The 13,251-nt window shown below is 46.4% G+C and overlaps 1 protein-coding gene across 1 annotated transcript; it reads left to right on the top strand.

Moving 5' to 3' along the window:
• Window positions 1–10,940: 10,940 nt before the first annotated feature.
• RPRM (reprimo, TP53 dependent G2 arrest mediator homolog) lies at window positions 10,941–12,434 on the top strand. Its single transcript, XM_028746056.2, has one exon. It carries the CDS (start codon window positions 11,058–11,060, stop codon window positions 11,487–11,489), a length of 432 nt encoding a protein of 143 aa, XP_028601889.2. The 5' UTR covers window positions 10,941–11,057; the 3' UTR covers window positions 11,490–12,434.
• The last annotated feature ends 817 nt before the right edge of the window (window positions 12,435–13,251 follow it).

Below are 13,251 nucleotides of genomic sequence, written 5' to 3'. Positions count from 1 at the left end.
ATGAGGTAAGCTAAGCAAACCCATGTTCAGTACAGAACAGGGTAGAAGCGGCATTGAAATAAGGGGATCCGACAAATTTCTGAAGTATGTGGCTAGTTAGATAGCTATAAATTATAATTTATTATGGTCAAAGACCAGCTCACATAACATAACACAATAAAAACAGCGTTCATAAAGATAAAATATACAATCGGAGCAGATTGCAGCGATAGCTCATGAGTTAAAATTGAGATTTATACATACACCTGTACAACTGAGATTTTGGCTACCATAAAAAAATTGACCCTGAGGCGCCCCAAAGGGCAACTTCAGCATTTCCCTAGTAAGCTATTTTATACTAGAGGATGATCTGTGCCTACAAATCTGAGCGCAGAATCTGGCTACCAGCCAGGACGTCTTATGATCTTTGCCTAAGAGGAGAGAATTAAGTTTAGACTTGTCTGAAAGATCGACGAGCCTCTTCAGCAAAGTATCAATGGTGTCTCTACGAATCTCAACCTAAAAAGGACATCTAAAAAATATATGTTCGAGGCTTCCTATTTCCCCTAATGGGCAGACGCAAAGTCTCTGTGCATACAGGACCCTTCTAATATTGTGTTGGTGGTGCATTTCATCTGCCTTACTGCTACATATTTACACGTTGTAAATATGTAGCAGTGCAAAAGCCTGAGGATTCTACCCCACCTTAGCCTGTGGGCTTAATGCAGTTTTCCAGGCATGCTGTCTGACCTTCAGGATGCTCACCAGCCTCGCTCCTCACCCTCCTCAAGAAGTTTTGCCCTGGTTGGAATGTTTCCTGGAGCTGTGATGGTGCTTCTTGCTTAACTGGATTGAGAGATTTGGGGTAGGGGGAGTGGGAATTGTAAAAGTGGGCTCGGGGCAAACATCAGTGGTGGATTCTACCAGAATGCTGTGGCAGGGACCCCAGGGCTGGCCAAATGCAAAACTTCAAGTCTCTGTCTGACCCTTAGGACTCTCCTCAGGCCAAACCCCTCTGCAGTCAAACCTGCCATTAGACCTGTTTCACATCCTCCCTGAATGGTTTTGCCTGGCTGGAACATTTCATTGAACTCCCATAATGCCTCTTGCATGCTTTAATGAAGGATGGAGATGCTGTGTGTGTGTGTGTGTGTGTGTGTGTGTGTGTGTGTGTAGGAGGATGAGTTTGGATTTGATATCCCGCTTTATCACTACCCGAAGGAGTCTCAAATCGGCTAACATTCTCCTTTCCCTTCCTCCCCCACAACAAACACTCTGTGAGGTGAGTGAGGCTGAGAGACTTCAAAGAAGTGTGACTGGCCCAAGGTCACCCAGCAGCTGCATGTGGAGGAGCGGAGACGCGAACCCGGTTCACCAGATTAGCAGACTACCGCTCTTAACCACTACACCACACTGTGTGTGTGTATGTACGTGGAAAAGCCACTTCCGCCCCCACCACACGCGTGGGGCTGGCTCTCAGCCTCCACGCAATTGAGGGAATCCCCGGCTGCGTCACCCCCTGGACAGCCAATCGGCTGGCTCAGGGGGCATGGCCAGCCCTATTTATCGTTGGTGCAGCTGAGGATCTCCCTCTTTTGCCGTCTCCAGCTGCTCCGGTTTCCCACCCTCCCGCCCTTTGAGGTTTTCGTCCTTGACCTTGCTATGGACCTCGGTTGGTTGCCATTGAGGGGCCTGGTAGGAATTTTTTCTACATGGCAAATTGGCACCAGCCACTTGGTTTTTCGCCTACCTCATAGCAAATCGTCACAACTTTCTTGGTATTGGCAGTTAGGCATTGGTATTGGTATTGTTATGTAGATGGAAGAGGGGAGGAAGCGCCATCACCCCCCCCCCCCCCGCATATTGAAGGGTAGTCCAACAAAGGATTCAGGGGGCGTGGCCCTGTCCAAAGCCTATGGAGGTGAGGGCCTAAGGCACGCCCCCGAGCAGTGACCCTGGGGGGGGGGGCGGTTCTGAGTTGATGTGCATCAGCAGGACTCCCCCTACTGGTGGTTAACCCTTCCCGGACTTCAAGCGGATGGGCTGAAGCCGGATATAGTCGGTTAGGACCAATGCCTAAGCCAATACTGCTCATCACCTGTAACCAATAAAGTTGTGGCTATATTTAGCCCATTAACCTTAAATAATTGTGTCATGTGTCTTTATTTCCACTGGGGGGCTGGAACTCGCCACGCAACTAGCTTACTGTACAGAGGTAAAATTTGCATTCATTACGCCACCCGTTTTTGCTTGTGGCCCCTGTAAGGTTGTCCAGAAGGGGGATGCAGCCGTTGGTCTGGAAGAGGTTCCCCACTCCTGCTGTAGGGGAACAAGAAAGGATTCTGTAAGCACGAAGAGAAAGAACTGTATGAAAATGCATTTGCCTTCAGGCCTGCAGTAAGACAGCTGGGCGAACAGCTGCGGCTCACTGAGAGTGGCTTCTCACACAGCAATTTGCACACAGCAATTTGCACTTAGCTAGAGATACCCAAGGACAAAATACAGGCAAACCATGTCAACTCTAGGAAAGGCATGGGGGCCGCTTCTCATCCTTTGCATGTTGCCACTTGTGTATATTGAAACAAATGCTCATGGTACCAAGATAAGAGTCACATTTGTTGCTCCACTTCCCTTTGCCCCTGGCCCTGTCCAGCACTGAACCTGGAAGGTTTCCTACAAGGGATGGCGTCCCTGGAGCTGAAGAAAGGTCCCCTACAATAGTTTTATGGTCTGGTCCCTCTTGGTACAGGTGAAGGGTGGGTTCTAATAAATACTTTTAATAATAAAGGAGCACACAAATAAACAACTACTGAAGTACACCCACAATTGTGAGGCTTTCCAAGTTGTTACTGTTGGCTATATATATTTATTATGATTATGATTATGATTTATTATTGTTGTTATTATAGGCTACCTGTGATGTCGCAATAACACATGGAAGTTTAGTGGATATACAGGGTGAGCTGCCTCCTCTTCGCCAACAGAATGCAGAGGGCAACAGCTATGGCATTTATCATTGCCCAGTCTTCTTCCACTTGCAGCTAGATAAATCCATGTTTTCCTTCCCCTTTCTCATAAGGAATCATGGACGGAGGTTATTCCCTTTTATTTCCCCCACAAAAAGCCCTGGACCTATTTGTCTGAAAGTTGGCAGGCTTAATCTACTCTGGAATGACTCCTGTGTCTTTAAATTTTATCCATTTTGGCCAAAGAGGGGAAATGATATAACCATTTTTTAGGTTCCCCATTATAGTGAATGGGGGGGAACACAGAGCTTCGATTTATGCAGAGCAGCTTAGAACCTGAATTGCACACTGAAGTGGAGAGAACACAGAGAGACTCAAAGACAGATATATATTTTTAATGGATGCAGACACAAGATGTATCATTGAATCTTTCGCAACAGTTCTTATTTCCTAAGTAAGAAGGAGACACACTGAGTCTACATTTCTTGAGCACTTTTTATACTTTCAAAAGCCACTGTCTGTAAATTCAGCTGGAAAAATTGCCTAGTGACTGTTGTGCCTAACACACACTAGATGTCACTGCATGACCTGGAATATGCTCTGTGTTTGATCTATTCCTTTTCCTTTTCCCAGACTAAATTACAGAACAAGGCAGGTGGAGAACACCACTACCCTTGCCCTCAGAAAACACTGCCCTGTTTTTACTCTTATTATTTCAAAACAAAAGATGAGAGAGAGAGAGAATGAATTATGCTTTCTAGTACAAATTGCTCTGCTCCCTGAATATATCTGAGGATTGATTTTACTGTTGGTTACTGCTGCTTTTTTCTGGTTGGAGTTTCTTCAAGAAAGCATTGTGATTGTGATTCTTCTTTGAATGTTGACCTGGGCAGAGCCGACCCTGGGCTACTCCCAAAATCTAGTTGATACTGTGCTGATTAGACTGATTTGGATAGCTTTAAACTATATTTACTGCTAATGTTGTGCAAAAGGGCTCTTCTTAGGTTCATAATGCACCATGTAAAATTGAAATTTGGTATCATGCAGAGAGCTGAACAGAATCTCAATTTTCATTTAATAATAACAGTAAAAAACAAAAGGTCTTTCTGCTATGCCTGCAATGATTGGCTTCATAATCTGTGCCAAACACTGACCACTTCAGAAGCCAAGGTGGAGAGTCGAGGTGCCAGATTGCCAATAGTAACAGAACTGGACCAGAGTGCCTCTCCCATGACAACTAAATTAATATATAGTGGTACCTTGGTACTCAAATGGCTTGGCTCCTGAACGCCACAAACACAGAAGTATTCTGGTTTGTGAATGTTTTTCTAAAGCCAAACGTCCGATGCAGCTTCCTCTTGAGTGCAGGAAGCTCCTGCAGCCAATCAGAAGCCATGCCTTGGTTTTCAAATGGTTTTGGGAGTTGAACAGACTCACAGAATGGATTAAGTTTGAGAACCAAGGTACTGTGCAAAATAAACAAGGGTGCCCTTTTGATGTATGCAGGCCATAGAATTCAGCTGGACAAAATCTGGGTTACCTTAATACAGAATAGGTGTGTGTGCCAAATTCACATTGCTATGCTGTTTCTAATTATTTCTCCCCATTCTACAGTTGACCAATGATTGCTTCAGACACTCGCATGGATCAAGAGCAGCTTCAAGGCTGCTCAAGTCGAAGCTCAGATGTACTCTTAAGGAGCTATTCGAGACTGAGTCAGTGCCAATGTTCAGACTCTCCAGAGCCTACTTTAGGTAAAGGTAAAGGGACCTCTGACCTTTAGGTCCAGTCGCAGACAACTCTGGGGTTGTGGCGCTCATCTCACTTTACTGGCTGAGGGAGCTGGCATACAGCTTCCAGGTCATGTGGCCAGCATGACTAAGCTGCTTCTGGCAAACCAGAGCAACACACGGAAATGCCGTTTACCTTCCCGCCAGAGTGGTACCTATTTATCTACTTGCACTTTGATGGGCTTTCGAACTGCTAGGTTGGCAGGAGCAGGGACTGAGCAAAGGGAGCTCACCCTGTCACGTAGATTTGAACCACCAACCTGCTGATCAGCAAGCCCTTGGCTCTGTGGTTTAGACCACAGGGCCTGCCTTAGATACACACAGACACATATCCATTGTATCCAGCAGAGCCTACATTATTGTTCATCTTCTATAGCTTCTGGAAGAGGGATCAAAATGTAATTGTCTAGGTTGTGTTAATGAATTTAATTCAAGAACTGGCTTAATGTTCCTTCTCAAACCTTTATTTGTTCCTCCTAGGGCAGGGGAAAGACTCCATTTCTCTTTGGTTACTAGGATCACAGAAAACCAGCCAGCCACCCATTCCACTTCTTCCCTGCATTTCTGCCTGGATGCAGTGGGTCATAAAATGCTGTTCACCATTTGAAAGGACCATAGAGATGACCAGGTTACCAGACGGCTACATGCATGCTTGAGAAAATATTCCGGTCAGCATGGTCAATGCCAAAGCGTGATGTGAGTTGGAGTCCAACAACTTCTGGAAGACCACGGGGTCATCTTACACAGCAACCAAAGCAGTTTCTGTGCCAAAACTAAGCCTAAACATTGATTGAAACTGATGTAGAAAATCAGTTTCCACCAAGAGCTCTTGGATCTTGTTCGGGGAGTTTGACAACTGGCCAGTAATTACTTAGATTTTCTGAATCTAGGGTGGGTTTCTGAAAGCAGAGATCTTTCCCAGCCCTGCCTTGAGATGCCAGAGACTGACAATATGACGTTATGTATGCTGAGCTGTGGCTGTTCAAACAGTCAAATGGAGAACTATGTCCTTAATAGGCACACAGCAACATTCAGACAACCTTCCCATTAAAAAACCAGAACTATGTCTTGCATATGCACAGAAAAATTATTCTAAAATCTTGGTGTACATGCAGTGTGATTTCAACAAAGTGGCATAGAACCAGAAAAGGTCAAGTTGGTCAGTAAACCCATAAACCCCACTTGGTGTGGCCGTCAATACAACTCCATTGTTAAAGGTTTGCATTGCTTGTGCAAACACTTTCAACCGCAGCTGCTTCTGTATTCTTCTTGTATTTTTTTTTTTATAATAATTTTTATTGATTTTACAACATTAACATAAACATAAACATAAACAAAATACAAACAAACAAAACACGACTTCCCCATACCTCTCCTTCACTGCATTCTTATTTTAAGATCCTTTTTTTCTAGCAATCCATCATTCAATTTTGTATTTAATTCCCTTTAAGAATTTTCTTAATTTCAATTTTAACAGCTGTAATTCTCTAGATCATATCCCTCGACATCTCAACATTCCACAATTTTACAACAATTTTTAAGATAAACTTTAAATTTTTTCCAGTCCTCCTCCACTGTCTCTCTCCTCTGGTCACGAATTCTGCCGGTCATCTCTGCCAGTCCCATGAATTCAATCACCTTGGTCTGCCATTCTTCCAGAGTAGGTAGTTCTTTAGTCTTCCAATACTTTGCCAGAAGAATTCTTGCTGCTGTGGTTGCATACATAAAAAAGGTTCTATCTTTCTTTGGAATCATTTGGCCGACCATGCCCAAAAGAAAGGCCTCCGGTTTCTTAACAAATGTCCACTTAAGGATTTTCTTAATTTCATTGTAGATCATTTCCCAGTAAGTCTTAACCTTCGGGCAGGTCCACCAAAGATGATAAAAGGTTCCTTCACATTCATTACATTTCCAACAGTTGTTATTGGGCAGGTGATATATCTTTGCAAGTTTAACTGGGGTCATGTACCACCTATAGATCATTTTCATTATGTTCTCTTTTAAGGCACTACATGCCGTAAATTTAATGCCTGTGGTCCATAACTGTTCCCAGTCCGCAAACATAATATCATGTCCAATATCTTGTGCCCACTTAATCATAGCTGATTTCACTGTTTCATCCTGTGTGTTCCATTTTAGCAGCAGATTATACATTCTAGACAGATTCTTAGTATTGGGTTCTAGCAGTTCTGTTTCTAATTTTGACCTCTCCTTCTGGAATCCTAGTTTCCTGCTGTATTCTTCTTGTATTCCTCAAGGTCAACATTTAGCAGTATTTTTGGATTGTGACTAACATTTTGGAAGATCCAGATTCTGAATCCTCAGCATTGTGACACATTTATATTGGCAAAACTGATGTTCATGTGTGTCTAGAAAGACCTGGTGCTGTTAGCAACTGACTGGGATGCACACAGTTTGAGTCGCATGCCTTCAGATTCTTAACTAGAGCGTTTTTAGAACAAATACTGTGGACATTTGTATTCACTGGAAAGAGCTAATACCCACATCATCTGACTGAATATTTTTCTATCATTTCTGTTTACCAAAGCATTGGGTGAACAGGCTCCATAAATTGATTATTCCTCCGTTCCTCTCTATATTTAATCCAATTGCTACATTTATCATGTTCCTTGTTTGGGAACTTGGCAGGTTGTTCTTGAGATGCAGATGGGGAAAGCAAAAGAAGACAGGTGGTCTTTCAAACACATGAGGCCCTCCAGGGACCTGACTTTGCAACTAGCAAATAGATGAGTTTGAGTGAATGTTTTTATCTAGTTCGATCTTGCTGGGTTTTCTAACGCCACCCTTCACTTCCACCAAAATCCCAAAGTGTACAACTGGAACAAAGAACATATTTTCAGTCTACAGGTCTTGTACACATGGAATCTCTAGATGTATGGCCTGCACAGTCAGTTTTGATGGTGTGAATCACAAAGTTGATCATGATAACTATATTAATTTAAGGATTCCATAAATATGTAAGATGAACACCTAAAGCATCCTGCTGAAAAAGCTTGATTATTGTAGGTGAGGAGGATCAAGAAGAAATAGGGGACCTTGCATTTAAGATGTTCAGGACTGCTGCTGTTGATAAAGACTAGTAATCTGCTAAGGCAGAGGCAGCACAGCCAAAGTGATGCCTTCTAGGTAGTTTTGGACTCCAAAACTCATCAGCCTCAGCCAGCATGGCCAATGATTTGGCATGATGAGAGTCCCAGCATGTGAGCTATCACTGTGCTAAGGGGCTTATGCTAAAGGGTCTGGAAACCAAGCCTTGTCAGAAATGGTTGAGGGAGTTGGGGAAGTTTAGCCTGGAAAAAAAGGAGACTGAAGAGAAAAAAAAAAAGGAGGAGAAATGATAGCCATCTTCCAGTGCCACATGATGGAACAAGCTTATTTTCTCCTGCTCTGGAAGGTAGGACTTGAACCAATGGATTGAAAATACAAGAAAGGAGATTCTGACAAAACATCAGGAAGAACTTTCTGAAAGTAAGAACTGTTTTGACAGTGGAATGGACTCCCTCGGGAAATGGTGGACTCTCCTTCCTTGGAGGTTTTTAAGCAGAGGTTGGGTAGCCATCTGTCATGGATGCTTTAGTTGAGATTCCTGCATTGCAATTTTCGATTCTACTGTACACATGTTTGACCCCCACCCCACCCACACATTAAACAAAGATTTGGATTCAGCATCTGAGCCATGCTTCGTGTTAGCCATGATTCTAAAAATAATATTTTGAATTCCGAAAACAGATGTTGAGACTATTAAAAGCATTTACACAAAGAACTCATGATCTTCAAAAAAAATGGGACATTACATTTTCCTAGGATTAAATCCAAAATATTTTTTTTGGGGGGGGGGGAGGAAAATGTTGCTCTTCCTTCAAATAATGCAGTCCTTGCTGTTGTTAATACAGCTAGATGTTTTATGAGAGTCGTATGTTTCTGCTTTTTACAGTATTGTGTATAGTATACTACAGTTTATTTAAATCAGGCTGCAATCCTAAACCTATTCTAGGCTGCAGTGAGAGTAAGGGCTTAACTGCACTTGTCCCTTGTTTTCTTCCATTTGTCATGGGTTTTCTAGATATGGGTCTGAGAGGTTTTTCATTTGCCCCACTGCTTTCCTTGGGAAAACCTACTTTTTAAGGCAACTTCTTATGTTCCTATGTTCCCTGTGAATCCCAGTCCATATAAGATCACCCATAAGCGGCAATCCTGTATGTGCTTAAAGGTAAAGGTAAAGGTACCCCTGCCCGTATGGGCCAGTCTTGACAGACTCTCACTTAAGAGGCCGGGGGCCAGCACTGTCCGGAGACACTTCCAGGTCACGTGGCCAGCGTGACATCGCTGCTCTGGCGAGCCAGAGCCGCACACGGAAACGCCGTTTACCTTCCCGCTAGTAAGCGGTCCCTATTTATCTACTTGCACCCGGGGGTGCTTTCGAACTGCTAGGTTGGCAGGTGCTGGGACCGAGCAGCGGGAGTGCACCCCGCCGCGGGGATTCGAACCGCCGACCTTTCGATTGGCAAGCCCTAGGCGCTGAGGCTTTTACCCACAGCGCCACCCGCGTCCGTCATGTATGTGCTTACCAGGGAATAACTCCCATCCAGCTCAATGGACTTAATTCCAGTGGTCCAGTTAGAGCATTTTTTGAATATGGGCTTAATAGTTATATGGGGAGGGGGGGGATGTCTTGAGATGGTAATGAACTTAGTAAGCCTGGATAGCTGTGTTGATTAGAGCATGGTACTAATGGTGCCAGGGTTGAAGTTTGGATCCCTGTATGGGGCAGCTGCATATCCTTGCACTGCAGGGAGTTGGATTAGATGATCCTCAGGGTCCCTTCCAACTCTACAATTCTATGATTGTAAGCCAACTGTGTTGTGTTGGGGGCCCCTGCTGCTGCCCTGCCCTCCTGCCCAGGCAACACCACTGCCTGCTTCCGGGTAGAGAGGCAATGGATTGCCTATGCCCCAGCAGTGATGAAAATCTATTTCCTCCACTCCCGTGCAAGGCACTCCTAAGAGTAAAGGAGCGAGGAATCAAAGTCCACATTAAGCTTTAAAATATTGTTATTAATTTTCACCAAAACAAAGGTTGTACAAAATTATAGTGTTATCAGACAGGATCCGATGACAATATACATAGTCCATATACAATTGTAGGTAACTGTAGAACAAAAACGGACATAAAACTGAAATAAATAAACCACAGGTGTGTGAATGCCTGGAAGGGGGCGTCTGGAAGTATCTGACTGTAGCATAGGCATAATGGTTAAACAAGACAAGGTTACAAAACATGGACCGTATTATATCAAAGGAAAGTAATGGGAGTATTCAAGTGCCCTGAGTCACTGCATTAGCCATATTCATTCGTCGGTCGAGGCGGGGTTGGGGTGGGGGGTGGGGTTCCTCGGCTATGTTCCTCCTTGCTTACACATGAAACAAAGTCAGAAATCGTCCTTTTGTCTTTGGTCCCTAAAGCCTTTCAGCTTATCACTTCGTTTTCCCCAAACTGTGCCGTGGTCATTCCAGCTGCTATAAGCAGGTGCACTATCAAGCATTTTTTCTGCTGCACATTTTGATCTACAGTACATCTATTTTTCTGAGTCAACCATTTATATCCCGCCTCTCACAAGGCGCTTCCAAGTGCGTAAAAGTTTAGCAAGGAAACCAATGGAAACTCTCAAACAGCGGGGGAAAGCGGCGAGGCGCAATTAGGAAGGCAGGAGCCCGCTGTTTCGCCTTGCCCAGTTCGCAGCGCCTTCCAGGAGGGGAGGGGAGCTGATGCCCGTGGGCCCCGCCCCGCGAGCCATGCCGTGAGGTCGAACCGACAGTCCGCTGACGAGAGGAGGTGGGCGCTTGTGCGCTCCCGCCGTGCGCTGCGCCAAAAGAGCCGCTCGGAGGCGCAGAGCGGGTCACTTCTCCCTTTCTGCTTGTCCGCTCGCCCTCGACGCCGCGCTCTCGCCGAGGACCCGACCTGCTCTCGCTCGCTCCCCTCGGCGTTTTCCTTTCCAAGAAGTGGCGAGGCGCCCTCGAGGTTCTAGCTGCAGCTTCCTTGGCGAGCCGATCTGGGGCGCCCTTTCCCCGGGAGGAGCAGCCGCTGACGCCTTTCTCTGCCCACGCCACCTCCCCGAGGCGATTTGCAGCCAGCCGGACCAGTTCGGCTCCTCCGGGCGCAATAGTCCTAGCTGGAGAGCGGGGAAGGAGCGGCTCCGACGTGGATTCCTGCCTGGGACGTCCAGCCCCGCCGGAATTCGCGGCTGCTGCTACCGCCACCTACCCAAGTCCTCCCCGGGCACCTGGTCCGCCGCCTCTGCCGCATGAGGCTCTCTGGGCTGGTTCCTTGCCGCCGGGGTAGCTCTTCCACGCACGTCTTCCGACGCCAGGGCCCGCAGCCCCTTCCTCTTCCTCCCGCCGGGGTCATGAACGCCTCACTGGGGAACCAGACGGACGTGGTGGGGCTCTTCCTTGCCAACAGCAGCGACTCTCTGGAGAGGGTGCTGCGCTCCTTCACGCCCCGGTCGGTGGTGACCGACGACGGCTTCGTGGTGACCGCGCCGGACGAGAGGAGCCTGTACATCATGCGCGTGGTGCAGATCGCCGTCATGTGCGTCCTCTCGCTCACCGTCGTTTTCGGCATCTTCTTCCTGGGCTGCAACCTGCTCATCAAGTCCGAAGGCATGATCAACTTTCTGGTGAAGGACAGGCGGCCGTCCAAAGAGGTGGAGGCGGTGGTGGTGGGGCCCTACTGACCTCCCCCACCCCCTCCGAAGCCCCGCGAAGCCCGCCTGGCCACGCCAAGACTTCGACGGTGCGGACCATGTTGGTGCCTTCGTCGGAAACTCCTCTCTCGGCTATGGTATGATATCTTGAGTTGAGATGGGGTAGGGTGGGGGGCGAGGAGGAAACGATCGGCTACCCCACCCTCCTCCTCCTCCCTCTCCCTTTCCCCCTCCGTCAGGGGCACCCAGAGGACCGGGCAAACTTCGCAAGAGGGAGCCGAACTGTGCTGAACTCCGCAGGAAGCGAAGCGCTGGGACTGTTTACAAAGGCAAAAGCGTGACACGCGCTCTCGTTTCTTCACTTCGGCACCCCGGGCCTCGTCTTGGCTCTGGGAGAGGGGTTGATAAGAGAGAGAGAGAGATGGGGCGCGGGGGTTGTGATGAAGCCGTGAAGCCTTCCAATTTGATGTCGGTGTCCTGTAAATATGCCGTGTCAATGCACACAGACGATACATTCCCAACTTCGCTGCTTTTTGTTCGTGGGGAGCGGGTGGGGAATGGGGACAGATCGCAACTTTGAATGTAAAATCGCTCAGCTCTCCTGTGAGACGTTTGCCTTCAGAGGTTGGAGCGGGGAGGGCAGGGACATCATCCATGGGGTGGGCAGTCAGATTGTGCTTGTGTGTGTGTGTGTGTGTGTGTGTGTGGAGGGTGCCCTAGAGCCACTTTGCAGCATGTTGTCTGTAACACACTTCCCAGTGCTGATGTGTGAATGGAACAGTTTCTTGCCTCCTCTCCTTTCTACTGTAGTTCCCTATCCTTCCTTCCTTCCTTTTCTTTAAAAAAAAAAAATTGTATTCAGTCGGAGTCCACTTTGTATTTTGTACCTCTCATTTCTTGATGCTTGTCTGCTGCTAAAGTCAGCATGCTTGGTTGCTGCACCTGTGGCTTTATAAATTGCATTGGTTTACACAGCTCTGATGGTCTTCTTCATTTCTTATTTAATTTGCTGTAATAAAATCTGCCAAAAACTTCTCTCCAGAGTCTCCCAGTGCAGCTCTTTCACATTGAAATTCCCCTTGCTCTTTGGGCAAGCTGTGATGAGCATCTGGGCAGACCAGGGGAAGCATGTAATGAGGATTTCTCCAGCAGATAAAGTTGAGAAGGACAAGGCAATTGGGAGGGAAAGCATTAAAAGAGTTTTAGAGAACCCTGGCAGATAAGAAATACAGGACACCAATGTGCTTAGGAGTTTTTGGGACATTATTATTATAACTAATTTATTGCATTTATATCCCAGCTTTGCTCCCAAAGGAGCCCAGGTCATCAAACACAGCAGTGATAAAACTATACCTTTAAAAATAAAGCAACAACATTGAAAGCAATTGAAAGGGATACAAAAGGGTGTGAATTTGCCTACAGAAAGAAAAAAGTTCAGATTTAGACGGTGGCACTAAAACCACGCAAGTTAAAGGTACAGGGAGTATTTCCCCCACCTACCCACCCAAGAATGCTTTTCATCGAGCATGGATTCGAAGGGAAAGATCTGCAGGAAGATAAAGCAGCTGTCATGGAAATGATCCAGCTGGGGAAACATGTGCCGCTACTAATGAAAGGTGAAGGGTAGTGATTTTTTCTCCTGACGCAATTATTTATAGTCAGGAAACTGATGAGAAAGATGCATCGACTGAATCTGTGCCTGGCCGGTTGATTGAGCCAGCAATTTGCAACAAGCCCTGGGCTGCCTAGCAGTTCAAGCTCTGCTCTTATATTTGCATCCCAAAACTGCATG

Source organism: Podarcis muralis, chromosome 1 (genome assembly GCF_964188315.1).
Source record: "Podarcis muralis chromosome 1, rPodMur119.hap1.1, whole genome shotgun sequence".
Lineage (NCBI taxonomy): Eukaryota > Metazoa > Chordata > Lepidosauria > Squamata > Lacertidae > Podarcis > Podarcis muralis.
Note: the sequence above shows the minus strand (reverse complement) of the source record. Positions and strands in the feature narration are given on the sequence as shown.